At 35.6% G+C, this 14296-nt stretch overlaps 1 protein-coding gene across 1 annotated transcript in view; it reads left to right on the top strand.

Annotated features, from left to right (window-relative positions):
• The first annotated feature begins 9932 nt into the window (after nt 1-9932).
• Nucleotides 9933-14296, top strand: part of itpk1a (inositol-tetrakisphosphate 1-kinase a) — a 17280-nt gene continuing 12916 nt past the window's right edge. The window contains exons 1-3 of the mRNA XM_082146533.1: nt 9933-10297; nt 10449-10545; nt 12929-12953. Coding sequence (XP_082002659.1) covers nt 10451-10545; nt 12929-12953 — 120 coding nt within the window. The 5' untranslated portion in view covers nt 9933-10297; nt 10449-10450. The remainder of the gene's footprint in view (nt 10298-10448; nt 10546-12928; nt 12954-14296) is intronic.

Below are 14296 nucleotides of genomic sequence, written 5' to 3'. Positions count from 1 at the left end.
AGAACCCTCTGAGATTTTAAGGTAATAAGATACAGCAGGTCAATACTAAAATTAGGATAATAATGATGATAAATAATCATTTTAATCTAATTAAGTTCACTGTTCTCTGATGTCAGTTAATGGTCACATGACATGCAGGTAAACAAATAAACTATATTTTAATCTTTTTAGTAAGTTTTTTACTTTGATTGTGTGATTGATGTAATTACTTCTCTCTCACAAAACTGCAGTTCCATCATGAACCCCATCTGGGAAACCATGATGTAATATTTAGGCCTATGCATTTCATGTTGTTGATAACAAAGAATGGAATATATATTTTCTTTCTCTTTGTATTTTTATATCAATATGGTACAAGATTATCCTATTCAAATCAATGTGATAAACGAGTTAGCTCAAAAGTAATCTAAAAGTAATCAAAAAGCAGAGGTGGAAGTAACGAATTACAACTACTCACGTTATTGTAATTAAGTAGGCTAGTTTTTTTTCGGGCTACTTGTACTTTTTTTTGTATATTTTTAAATCTGTAATTTTACTTGTAAGTACATATTAAACTACCTTTCGGGCCTTGAAAGTGGTTATGACGTTGCAGTCATTATGGCTCGTTTCCACTGAGCAGAACAGTACGGTACGGTACAGTACGGTACGGTACAGTAGGGGAGACCGGGGACAGTTGCAACACTTTTTGCATTTCTCTCAATTACTCAAGAGACTATTTGGACTAGATCAACCAAATTTGTATATATTAAACTTGCATCTGTCTGCTAATTACCCATACCATTTAAAGATGATTATATATGACATATCGTTCACAGTATTTATTTGAATGGAAGAAGTCAGATGTTGCAACTGACCCCGACCCAGGGGACAGTTGAAACACAACCCAGGGACGGTTGCAACATGTTAAAAATACCTTAAATTTCATTAATTAACTTAAGCTTTTTGTCTCATTGAGCAAAGAATTCTGAAAATATTAACTGTTTTAGGCCTACTATAATATTATAGTATTATTTATTTCAATAATATTATTGTAGCCTATTATTTATTTATTTAGTCATATTTATCAAATAACAGTTATTGAGTTTTGTTTGTTCATGTGTAGAACATAGGCCTACATAGATTCAGTGTGCAGGAGTTACAGATGCTATTCAATCTCTCCATATGTCAGTGTCAGACAGGAAGAATTTAACAATTTGCAATGCAACAAACCTTTATTAAACACGCAATTTATAACATGTTGCAACCGTCCCCGACCCTATCAGCCATGACAGAACATCATACTCCTGCTAGACACACTGACTTTGACACATGCTAACCATGTCACTTAGAAGTCAACAAAACAATAATTCAAACGAAGTAAGTTTTGATTAATTCATACAAAATGTCAGGACAGTATGACAAAAATATATCTCATGAAAAAATTTACTTTCATACCTCCAAAACAAGTTTTGTTCAATAAATACATCAGCAGATGTTGAATATGTCTACTGTCTTCTTGGTGGGTGGAGGGTCTAACTGTGCATGTGCAGTATGAGTGTCATCACTCTAGCTTGTTTCTGATTGGAGAAAAAGGACATGTTGCAACCATCCCCTGTTGCAACTGTCCCCGGTCTCCCCTACGGTACGGTTCGGGTCTGTTAACCATGATCTGGCTAGCGTTTCCACTGCCAACAGTACCCTTACTTGATAGGCGTGGTGTTTCGATCGACGTCATTTTCGCGCTAAGAAGAACATAGTAAACTACAATGGATGACATATACAGCAGATCTTCTTCTTGCTCCTCGACATGTTTGTCACAAGAAGACAAGCGCCGACATTAGGCTTTTCTCAATATTAAGTACGCAAAGTTTGTACTTGCCATGTGCGACTCCTACAGCGCGTTCTTAAAAGCGTCACTCAGCTCGCTCTGCTACTCCGGTTATCTCTGTTACTCTGTATGTACATTTTAAGCAACAATAAAACGAAATATGTTATAAAACACTACTCTGCCTCTTTTCGTTTTCATTTAAATAAATTAAACATTATAGGGACACAAATGTGGTTCATGCTCCCTGATTATTCACTGCACGTTATACGTTATTCTATTTATAACAAAACGAAATTTAAAACACAACCCTAACGTTGTCGTTAACTGTTACCTCTTTTCGTTTAAATAAAAATTACACATATTACAGGCAATATATGCATTTGTACAAATGTTGCAATAAACATCAGTGATAATCTTGTAATAAGAAAATGACAAGAAACCATATTTCTTTTTGTAGAATTTCAGTTTTATCAATAATAGCCAATATAAAAGTTTAAGTAAAAGGTACAAGAAGCTATACAATAAGAAATAAAGCAAACAATTCAGTCAAATGTCCAAATGCTGCGCTCTAGTCTAACATTACAACAGTAAAGTTAAATACAAATAGCCTATAATATGAAACTAAACTTAGCCCTCAGCCAAAACGATTGACAGGGAACGAATTATATATTCACGAGACCAAAGATCGCCTGTTAGGTCTGCACAAGACGAATTATATCTCATGTTTAACCACTACCGTCGGAGTCATCGGCGAACGTCAGAAGAACTAACGTTAACTTAGCCGAGGAAAGGCTCATCCAGCCGGGAAACATGAGCGCCGATCGCCCGCTGATCGCATGGATCTCACAACCGGGGAAAAACAAATCATCTTTATAAATAAACCACAGATTTGAGCTTTAAACAACTACATTCTCGCCTGAAAAACTCTTAAAATTACATTTCGTGACACAGTAACAGTAGTATTATATTAAACTGTATATTAAAAAATGGCGCTTCTTATGTTGTCATTCCCCTCGTAGTCGTAGCACGCGCAAGTGACGATTCTCTGTCAACCAATCAACGTCCTGCAGTGAGTCTAGCTCCACCTTTTAGTACCGTACCACTGTGCTAGGTACCCCAACGGAAGGGTACCCAAAAAGTGGTACGGTACGGTTCGGCTTTTTGGTACCATTCTCAACTTTTGGCAGTGGAAACGCAAATAAAAGGGTAGGGGAGAGTGGGGTGATTTGTGCCAGGGGGGAAGTAGTTCCACCCCTTGTTCTGGAAAACCATAGAATAATTTGGTCATGTGACCACATAATTTTGAAAAGCAATCAATTTTACTCATCCTCCAAAGAAGAGAGATACATGGCATGAGAGTTAAGCACATTTTAGTGCAAAAAAATGTTTTTTCCCTTTCAAAGTACATTTTCTATGATTAAGGTTTTTTGATTGTAGTGTCTGGACAATTATAGACAAGTTTGAAAACATTTCACACATGTTTTAGTGCTTTAGTAGGCTACACAATGAGTCTATACAGTAAGCATGATGTTAGCTCTTAACTGCTGGATCATGCTAATTATTCAAACTTGTGGGTCTGGGGTGATTTGTGCCAAAGGGCATGGGGTAAGTTGTGCCAGATCCAGACCACCTAGAGACTTACATACTCACAGGGGATAATCTTGAGAAGTGAGGAGATGGGCATGCCTCATCAGTGTTTGACTTAGGCCTACCTGCTATTTGTTTAATTTAGCTAACACTGATTTCAGTTTTGAGTTTGCACTATGTTAATAAAGATAAGTTTTATTCAGTTTTTAAGTGGCCTAAGTCACAATAGGATGTTTAGAAATTAGCCTAGTAACTTTATTCTTATGTTACATAATTGACAGACAGTGTTCTGTCAACAGGCATCTATTGCCAAAGCCTTTTTTGCCTGAAATGATTCACAAATATCATATATTGTGTTGCTATGGTGCTCTAAATGGTTGCTAGGGCGTAGCTTGATAGCTTCACAATGATCCTGAGAGACTGATTGGTCGTCTGAGTAAAATGAGCCCGCCCCCTTGTCTCTGTGACACTGTGATCCAGAGTTGTGTTCAATACAAAATCCCTATGCAATTGACCATAGTAGGAAAAATGCATGCTATGGTATTCCAGGGTGACAATATCTAAATAAACCTTAAATTAGTCATTTTGTATTGAATTTGTCTTGCTTTCATATAGCATACGGTTCATAACAGTAAAATGTTCTGTTTTACTTCAGAAAGCACTGGCACAATTTACCCCAACATATTTCCCCAAAAGGCACAACTTACCCCGCACCAGGGGCAAGTTGTGCCATGAGACCACTTTTTTCCCAAAAGCTATATTTCTGAAACTATTTATTTCAGATCCAAAGTAATTATTCTCAGGGATGCACAACATCCTGAAATACATGCACATCCTTAAGTTGAAGGCATTACTGTCATGGCCTCACTTTAAAGTCACTTTGAGTAAAAACTGGCACAACTCACCCCACTCTCCTCTACCGACCCGTACCGTACCGTACCGCTCGGTGGAAACGCGCCATAAAAGTAATCAAAAAGCAGAGGTGGAAGTAACGAATTACAACTACTCACGTTACTGTAATTTTTTTCGGGTAGGCTACTTGTACTTTTTTTTTTTTTTTTTTTTTTTTTATATCTGTAAATATTAAGCTAAGTAGCCTAATCTACTTCGCTACTTGTAAAATCAACGGACCAATAAAAAACCCAGATATTTGGACAGAAAAAAAGTTGCCGAAGCCGCAAGTTTTGAATTTGAAGAGCTGGTCAAGGCAAGGAGCTCAGAGTGATTAATGGACTGAAAGTTTGGAGAAACAACAAACTACATAGTAGCAGTGGTGGACAGTAACGAAGTAAATGTAATTCGTTACTGTACTTAAGTAGTTTTTTTGCGTATCTGTACTTTACTTAAGTAATTAAATTTTGGAAGACTTTTACTTTAACTCCACTACATTTCAAAGTCAAATATCTTACTTTTTACTCTACTACATTTTCAAAATCAGTCGTTCCTTTTTATTTATGAGTGGATAAAAACTTAACTGGTCAAACGAGCCACCAATCACTAGCCTAACGTGCGTGCTTTGTTTTGAACTTGCCTTGGCGCTATCTGCGTGAACCAGAGCCGTTAAATATGAGAGTTGCGACCATAGACAGTAGGCTATGAGGTTGCGACACACTAGGCTTGTTCGACTTGAACCGGAGCTGCACAGACCGATCAGTTTATGACATCGCGAGAGTGATTGAAAAGCATACAGAGCCGTCTACACTAGTACAATCGATCTCGCAGTATTTTAATATCATTCACCGAATGGTCTGTGCAGTGTGCAGCCGCTGTGATCTCGCCTCCGCGCGGTCACGTGATTCGTGTAGCTCTCAATAGTTCCAAACAAATCGCGTTGCCAATGATTTTAAGCGGGGCAGAGAGCAGCAGCAATTATCGGTAAATATTGGGGCATAATGAACATTGCTTATTACGTTGACACTAAAATTACATGCATATAATAGCATTTTTTTTTCTGGGGAGTAGCAGAAACACTGCATTACGTTTTGGTGTTTAATTTTGGAGGGAAATTGGCTACTCCCATAACGTAGAATTTTTTTTTTATATATATATATACAAATATATATATATATATATATATATATGTCTTCCAAAATATATACAGTAAATACTGTAAATGTATTGGGAACAGTGCCCTTCCGTCCAAAATTAAACAAACAAAAAATGTATTCAATTCAAATATATATATATATATATATATATATATATATATATATATATATATATATATATATATATATATATAGACTAATTAATGTCATTTTATTAATAGATTGATGTGCCAAGAGTGACATTGGAGTCTTCACGTAGACTGAGTTAAGCAAGAGTCTTGTGACAAAAATTATAATAGGACATTATAGTCATAAAAAAAATCATAGTACTTGGATACTTAAGTACATTTGAAGGCAAATACTTTTGTACTTTTACTCAAGTGAATGTTTAAAGGCAGCACTTCTACTTTTACTTGAGTAATATTTTACCTTGAGTATCTTTACTTTAACTCAAGTACATGGTATGTGTACTTCGTCCACCACTGCATAGTAGTGTTGTCAAAATATCTATATATTTTGTTAAATATCGATACTGAACTATCTGACAATACTCAATATCTGTTCCGTTACCCATTTTCTGAGACCATCTGCGCGTTCTCATTATCTCATCTCTCCGACAGCGACTTTGACACACCCGCCTCCTGTCAGCGCAGGATTGCAGGTAGGCCTATAGCGCATCATTTTAATCATAACCGCAGGTTTCTATGGCATATTTTAAAGGCAAATGTCGCGAGCGCAATATTTGTAACGCGAGGGGCGGGCACATTCATGTAATCGCAGAAAACTGGACACGAGCTCTCAAATATACGAATGAACTGGACTCATGAATCTCTCCAAGTGTCACTGCAGTCAAATGACGTCCAGCTCCAATCTCTCCATGCTCTTGAATTAAACGTTGTCAAAAGTGATCAACCTTGGATGAAAATGCTACAGGAAATCTTATTGGCTGTAAGTGAAATGCACCAGGAAGTCTTTTAACAATCAAATGTGGATCTTTTTTCTTTTCTTTTTTTACAATGTGAATGTATGTTAGAAATGTTTCGGAATGGGGCAATTGTATGATTTGTACATATAAATAACCTAGTCTGCATTACTACTTTGTACAGACATTACAGGTCAAACAGCACTATGTTCGATTTTTAAATAAACAACATATTATATGGCTCTTAAAGGGTTAGTTCACCCAAAAATCCAAACCCGTTCCAAACCCGTAAAACCTGTTCATCTGACCCTACATATACTGCAACGTCATAACCACTTTCAAGGCCCAGAAAAATAGTAAAGTATCTTCATTAGTATCAAAATATCTTCATTTGTGTTTCAAAGATGAACAGGTTTTTCGGGGTTGGAACGACATGAAAGTGAGGAATTTATTACATAATTATCATTTTTGGGTGAAATATAATAACCCATTAACATGCACTGCTGCATATAAAAATCCTGCGTTTTCATTTTTAGAATACCTCAACTGTATTGAGGTAATTTATTTTATTTGTTCTTATTTTATTACTCACTGTTTACTTGCCTTTTTTTGTAAATTCAGTTCAGTTTGAAATCAAGCTTCCTTGTGCAGTGTGAGCTATTGCAAAAAAAAAAAAAAAAAAAAAAACTATTGTAAAGATAAATACACAGTGTGAGCAAATGTTGAAGTTAGATTATTGTACTGGTTATTGATCGATGTTTAAATATGTAAACAAAAGCCTAAATTAAAATCATTTCATCGTATAAAGCGGACGTGTCTCTTCAGAAGACTTGAACTGTTACTGTTACAATGAGTTTTGTGCTTTTTGAAGCTTGAAAATAATGATTGCCTTGACAAAACGGATGGACAAAAATGTAGATATTAAAAGATCTATATGGCAGTATACAGTATATGGTGGTTTTCCTGATGGTATTGAAAATGATACTGAATATTGACATTTTTCAAGGTGTCGTATTGAAATTCCAGTATCATGACCAAAAATGTCTGTAACCAAACAGTTGATGGACCCCAATGACTTCCATAGTATTTTTTTTTTCCTACTATGGAAGTCATTGGGGTCGGGTCCATCAACTGTTTGGTTACCGACATTTTTCAAAATATCTTCTTTTGTAACCAAACAGTTGATGGACCCCAATGACTTCCATAGTATTTTTTTTTCCTACTATGGAAGTCATTGGGGTCGGGTCCATCAACTGTTTGGTTACCGACATTTTTCAAAATATCTTCTTTTGTGTTCAGCAGAAAAAAGAAATTCATACAGGTTTGAAACAACTTGAGGGTGAGTAAATGATGGCAGAATTTTCATTTTTGGGTGAACTATCCCTTTAATGCCCTGCGTCAATAAGGTAAAATCGGTGGCTAAAAAGTAACTAGTAACTAGTACTCTGAGTAGTTTTTGAGAAGAGTAATTTGTACTTTTACTTAAAGGACAAGTTCGGTATTTTACACTTAAAGCCCTGTTTTCAGATCGTTACTGATGAAATACAATGGTTAAGATTGAAATTTGGACAAATGCTGCTGGCCCGAGAATTTTCGGTTTCTGAGGTTTTTTGACACCAGTAGGCCTACTTTTACTTGTAATACGCTGATTTCACGCAGCCGCCATTTTTAAATCGAAAGTGAGGCTCCGGTGGGAAGAACCCCGGAAGTAAAGATAAACAACAATGCCTTGGATTACCAACCTGAAGCTGCTGCCGCGATTTACACTATTGGATGTTAATATTCAATATAGGATATGTATATAGTTAATTCCTGCTTCTGTTTTTACATTCTGAATTATATATAAAAAAATTATTTTATTTATAAATTAATTTCACTGTATATAGGGGAGCGCGGGGCACAACCTAACGCGGGGCTAGTTGTAACACGCTTGTTTTAAATACTTCCGCACATGCTTGGATGATGAAACTTTGTGTATTTACTAGTTGCCATATCAACACTATATAGAAAAAAAAATTCCGCCAAAATTTTAATTTTTTTGGAAGAAATCCATAGACATTTATTAAACCATAGCAAAAGTAAATTTCTTACTTAAGTTAATTTTTCATCTCTATCTTTTGTGTTTATTTAAAATAAGACAAATCTGATATTATTTTAATCTCCAAGATGTTATTTAACAGTTGAGATAGTTATTTAATGCTTCGCTAACTAGCAGAAGACACTAGCAGGGTTTAAACCCCAGTTGTGCAGGCGGGGGCATGTTGTAACACTGCGTTACAATGTGCCCCTATTAGAAATATGCTATTATATTCTATACTTTTATTAATTTTATTGGGAAAACGTGAGAAAAAGGTGAATAAAGACTGAGAGTCAATGTTCAGAAATGACTAATTATTTATTTGTTTTGAACTATGTTGTATAACTGTGTTTTCATGTGTTCGTAGTCAAAACTCAAAAAAAAAAAAGATATTTAATTATTAAAAATTGCCATTATTTTATATGAAAAAGTTTTTTAATTGTATTTTATTTAGAAAATATTTTAGTTTGTTTTGTATATATTTTTTATTAGATCAGATAACATTTTAAGCTGGCATATGTTATGTTACAGTGTGCCCCACACATGTTACAATGTACCCCACCTATGGGGCATGTTGTCACATTTCACTTCCATTCTTTCGGGGTATGTCAAGAAAAAAGTATATACTGTATTAATAAAACAAAACCACATAATTGTACTAGACATGTGGGAAATTAATGTGGGAAAAAATAAATACTCTGAACCATAAGTAGATTTACACAAACTGAGAAAGTCAAAAAGCGTTAGGTTGTGCCCCGCTCTCCCCCTAGTCTAAAGTATGAAAGAAATGTATGTACATTTTTAGAATTGACACAACATCATTAAACACAACAATACGCCATCGCATTCACGACTCTCCTGTGATTAAAGGCGACACTTCCGGTTTTCTTCCCACCGGAGCCTCGCTTTCGATTTCAAAATAACGGCTGCGTGAAATCAGCGTATTGAGTAGGCTATTATTTCAGCAATGTAACAGTAGGCCTACTTGTACTTGTAGTATGAATTTTCAGTACTCTTTCCACCACTGTCAAAAAGTAGTCAGATTATATTACCTTAAATGTGTAATGTAACAGATTACATTACAACTACAATTTTTGTCATGTAATTTTTGTAATCAGTAACAGACTACAATTTGTAATCTACCCAATTTTACTATAAATTATATATTATAGACTAAGACAAAACTATAGTTTTGTTTACAAATATTTTATATAATTGGCAATTACCAATAGAAATAAATTACTTTTAAAACTGTTAAAACCCTGTTAAAATCACTGTGGTTACAGTACTTAGGGAGGCACACGTCTCTACCACTCACGGCACCTTTTTTTTATTTTCCTCATCTCTTATTTTGAGAGATTTGAACTTTAGTACGTACAACAAATACAAATGAATGAATCCTGGAGCAGTTGTCTTGCAAAACCGCATGCAAGTTTTACCCGTGAACAATGATAAGCCCGCCTCTGAAAAGAGGGTGTGTCTGGGTGAACAAGTTTCGTTGCTGTCCTCCAAATGGCCAATCAACATTACATCGCTAATCGACAGCATTGCTAACTAAGTAATGGACAGACCATTTGGATATATAGGGTTTTCACTTCTGAAGTTAGACAAGGGACATAGCAACGCACCGGTTTCTGTGATGTGTCATAATGTGTTTGTAATGTCGATACGTGTTGCTGTCATATAAATAATGTGACGAAGTTGTCATAAAATTGAACAAGTATTTAGACAGAGAGACTCGCATTCTGGAGGGCATTAGCAAATCTGGATGGACTACTGAGGACAGTCTAAAACTGTGACTTTACGAGAGTCGTAACTGATCAGAGCGCATTGATTCGCCACACTGATTCTGTCAGGTAGGTTCAAACATGCCGTCATGAAACGTTCTGTATTTTTTTACATTAACCACTCAACTATTCTTGCTTTTCGTTTAGTTCACGACCATGCTTGTCGATTTCTTTATTAATACACTCTGCATATTATGGACTGACATATCTCCCTCTCCAGAGATGCAGACGTTCGTGAAAGGAAAGAGAGTTGGATACTGGCTCAGCGAGAAGAAGATTAAAAAACTCGGTTTCCAGACCTTCGTGGATTTGTGCAGGTGCGTAAAAGCGCATCTCAGCGCGAGTCAGAAACCGGACATATCAGTCTATCCAAAATGCCTGTGGCAAGTTGTTTTCATATTTGTTCCTTTAACTATTTACTTATGTTACTAGAATACATTTTTTGACATAGCAGTAGGCTAAGTTATGCAGAAGGTAGGCTTTTTCAATTTCACCAGTGAGTTTAATTAGATTATAGCTACTATTCACTTAGGACTAATGTGTGTTCCAGTTGTTGCTGGTACCTATTTACGTTTTAACTATCCAAGAGATGCTAGTTCCTTATGAGATATCATCTATATCTACGTTTTAATGCTAATGAGAGACCATCTATCCCAAGTGTGACCAGTAATGTTTCTTATCTCCCTAGTTTCAAGTGCTTTTTTTTTTTTTACTTGTCACAAGTAAAATTCCTAAATAAGAGTAAAATGGTACTGGTAACAATTTGAATACATACTAATGTAGCCTATATTAAATGGCTGCTAGCACCTGTTTCATTGCTGGTATGAAAACTGGGATTCTTTTGAAGTACTATTTGAAATGAGTAGTAGTTGACATCTGAATCTCTTATCTCTTAAACACAAAAAGTTGCAAGTAACAATGGAATGGTTACTTGGCACCATTGGAATGACAAGTAGCAAAAAAAAAAAAAACTAGTAGCCTATCTAATAAATAGTTGCTAGCCTAGTGATTGAAAAATAGTTAGTTTGGATTGCTTACTACTACTAAAAAACAAGTGCTAGTAGGCTAATATTAAAATATATACAATTTAGTTTTAAGGAATAAACATAATATATACTATTTATTTTTAAGGAATACACATTGAAACTGCTTGCTATTTAGTATTAGCAAAATAAGATATTTATTTCTGGGAGGAGCTATCTGGAGAAGTATCAAAACATGAGTGTATAGAGTTTATATTTACTACTTATAATATCAGTTATAGATAATTGAAACAAGTGTGGGGCGTATAGAAATAGTGTTAAAGGATATAGGAAACATGATTCATCACACCTCCTCATGTCCTCTTTCCTCATCAGTCATCAACACAGTCTCACTCACTTTACTGTATTACTAAAAACTCATTACATAAAGCTATTTCTTCACTATTTCTCAGTGTCATCTCTGTTCTAGTTTTTACTTCTCTTAACAATTAAAGAACTTTCAACAGAACTCTCTTCCTGCAACCCTCTACCCTCCCCCTAATAAACCACTACTCTAATGGAAGTCAGAATAGATTTGAAATGTACCCACACTCTCACTGTACCAATCATACGACACTTCCAAAACATGGATATCAACGTAGTCAATCTTATATAGATCTTGTATAGAACTTGTAACACTGTCCTATTCTTATAATTAGTTGGCCATAAAACTATGTGGAATATTTGGTCATAAAAAGACAAAGGCCTGGACAAAGTTCACCAGTTACCTGGATTAGCACCAGGCAGTTAGACAGTCTTCAATTCCACAGACAGTAACATTGTTTGCATATCTGTTTAGACTCTATGCATTCCTAAGAGTCGACAGCAAGATTGTGCCTGTTACTTAACTGATTCAAAGCTTAATCGTGTGTTACCTAGGTTATTCAGTTCTGCACTGCATTGTCATCAATATGGCTGTAAAGTCATAAATGTTCTGTTTGCTGAGGGAGGCATTGGACGTGCCTTAGATGCATATCTGTGCGGATGATATATCGTGCGTAGACTACGTGACGTTTCTGAATGAACATTACGTGTTTTTGAGTTAATGTAACGTGATCTCCTTTCTTTCATGAGCATGTTTTAGCCTACAGATAACCGGTTTGCAATAGGATTTTACCTAAGCTTGTGCAACATGTTCAGTGGTTGTTCTTCTTTTTGACTGGTGTATTTGTCTTGGGACTTGGGATGTTTTCACCTATAGTTCTGAGGATTTAGAAACAAACTTCTGGCTCAGCACTTGTCATTCATTAAATCACAACAGGTTTGTCAGCTGTTGAAAACAGTGTGCACTTAGTTATTTTCAGGGACTTGACAACCTAAAGCTGCCCAACTCATGAATTTGCAAAAATACAGATATTCTCACATCACAAGAACTGATCAATCAGACACATGTTACATAAATGCATCATCTGGAAATGGCTGGAATTGGAGAGGAAGGATTCCTAATTTTAAGCATGTGCGTGTATTTGTATTTGGAGAGGGAACTGTCCTATTTGTGAGACTCAACAGTCTTGTTGAGCGTTGTCTCCCTAATAATTTGTCTCATTGTGAAGTTCTCATTATTCCAAATTCAATTGAATGTTGTTTATTATGCAAGTCAACAATGCACTGACTACATGACACATGGAATCGATATAAAATATTCATAGTTTGTTTTTCCTCTTTTTTTGTTTTCCAGGAAACAAGGCATAGAGATGATCCAGGTAAGATACCCTTTTGACATTTTTTTTTTCTTTTAAATGAATTTCCATGGCACAAAAAGCCTGTCCATTAATGTGAGGTCGGTGCCACAATACTCTTGTCTGCAGCTGTTCTAAACATTACAAACGTGCCTTTCATTGAATGTAAATTAAGCTATTATGCCTGGGGACACTTCAATTGAAAATATTACCATCAGAGTATTACGTACTATTACTGTTACGTGCATTGCATTACTAGACAAATAAGCACCTATACATGCAGGTGGAATTCTACATTTATTGTATAATAATAATGCCATATTATTAATGCTCATATTATTGCATGAACTTTTTTGTGGCTGTTTTACTTATCTTTGCCATTGAATAAATGCCAGTAAACTGCTTATAGAGACATTTTTAGCATCAAATGGTTCTCAGCCAGTGCCTAATATAGCCTAACATAACAGAAACATAAGTTTGCCTTTATAAAATTGCATGGAAATTGCACTGATTAGCCTTTTCTTGGCTAATACAGTTTGTATCAGGCTGATCAGTCTAAGCTGAAGCATTGCCTTAATAGATTGTACTGTATGTTATTTTTCCGCTTATCAAGTAATTCTAAGGACATGCTGAGGACATTAGTGCAGTGGGATAGCAGAGTACACAGAGGTCTTTAAGTCTGGCTTTTGTTCCTGCTTAATCTAGCATACTTGGCTTCAGTCAAGAGGATGATTTTCTGGGAGAGTAGATTAAACCCAATCTGTCCTTTTTGATAACAATGCAGTGTTAATTATGTTGATGAACAATTTTCGTCAACAACGTTTTTTCATAACTAAATAAAAACAAGTTATGAATGACAAACGTCTATGATGAAAATCTATTGACATTTTCGTCGACGAATATAAACAAGACGAAATCTTAGGGAGGGACGATTTGGGTGGTAGATGCGCACATTTGAACTGCAACATGCTCGTCTACCCGGCGGGACATAAGTTAGCATATACTTGCTGCATGTCTCATAAAACGTTCACAAATGTAAACGTCTTGGAGAAAGAGAAGAGCAGACATGGATAAATCTGAAAAAGCGTGATGACGTTTCTCAGGCGGCGCACGAGTAATGAACTGAGCTCTCTTTCTTATCTTTTTGCGCTTGAACGGACAAATACACTCAAAATGATGTCAAAATTTCAATTTTGCCGAGTATTCACATAAACACAGTTGGTTATGTCTTAGGTGAATGTAAACCATCGGATATGTATCAGTGTATTGGATACGTGCATTTAGCCTTAAAGTGACAGCAGTCAAATATCCTGCTGGAGTGTTGTATGGAAGTTCTTATAAAGAATGCATATATAATTCATTAAAAT

This window comes from Leuciscus leuciscus (assembly GCF_965113295.1).
Source record: "Leuciscus leuciscus genome assembly, chromosome: 19".
In the NCBI taxonomy this organism is placed as follows: Eukaryota; Metazoa; Chordata; class Actinopteri; order Cypriniformes; family Leuciscidae; genus Leuciscus; species Leuciscus leuciscus.
The sequence above is the reverse complement of the archived record's forward strand: the minus strand, read 5'-3'. Positions and strand labels throughout refer to the sequence as shown.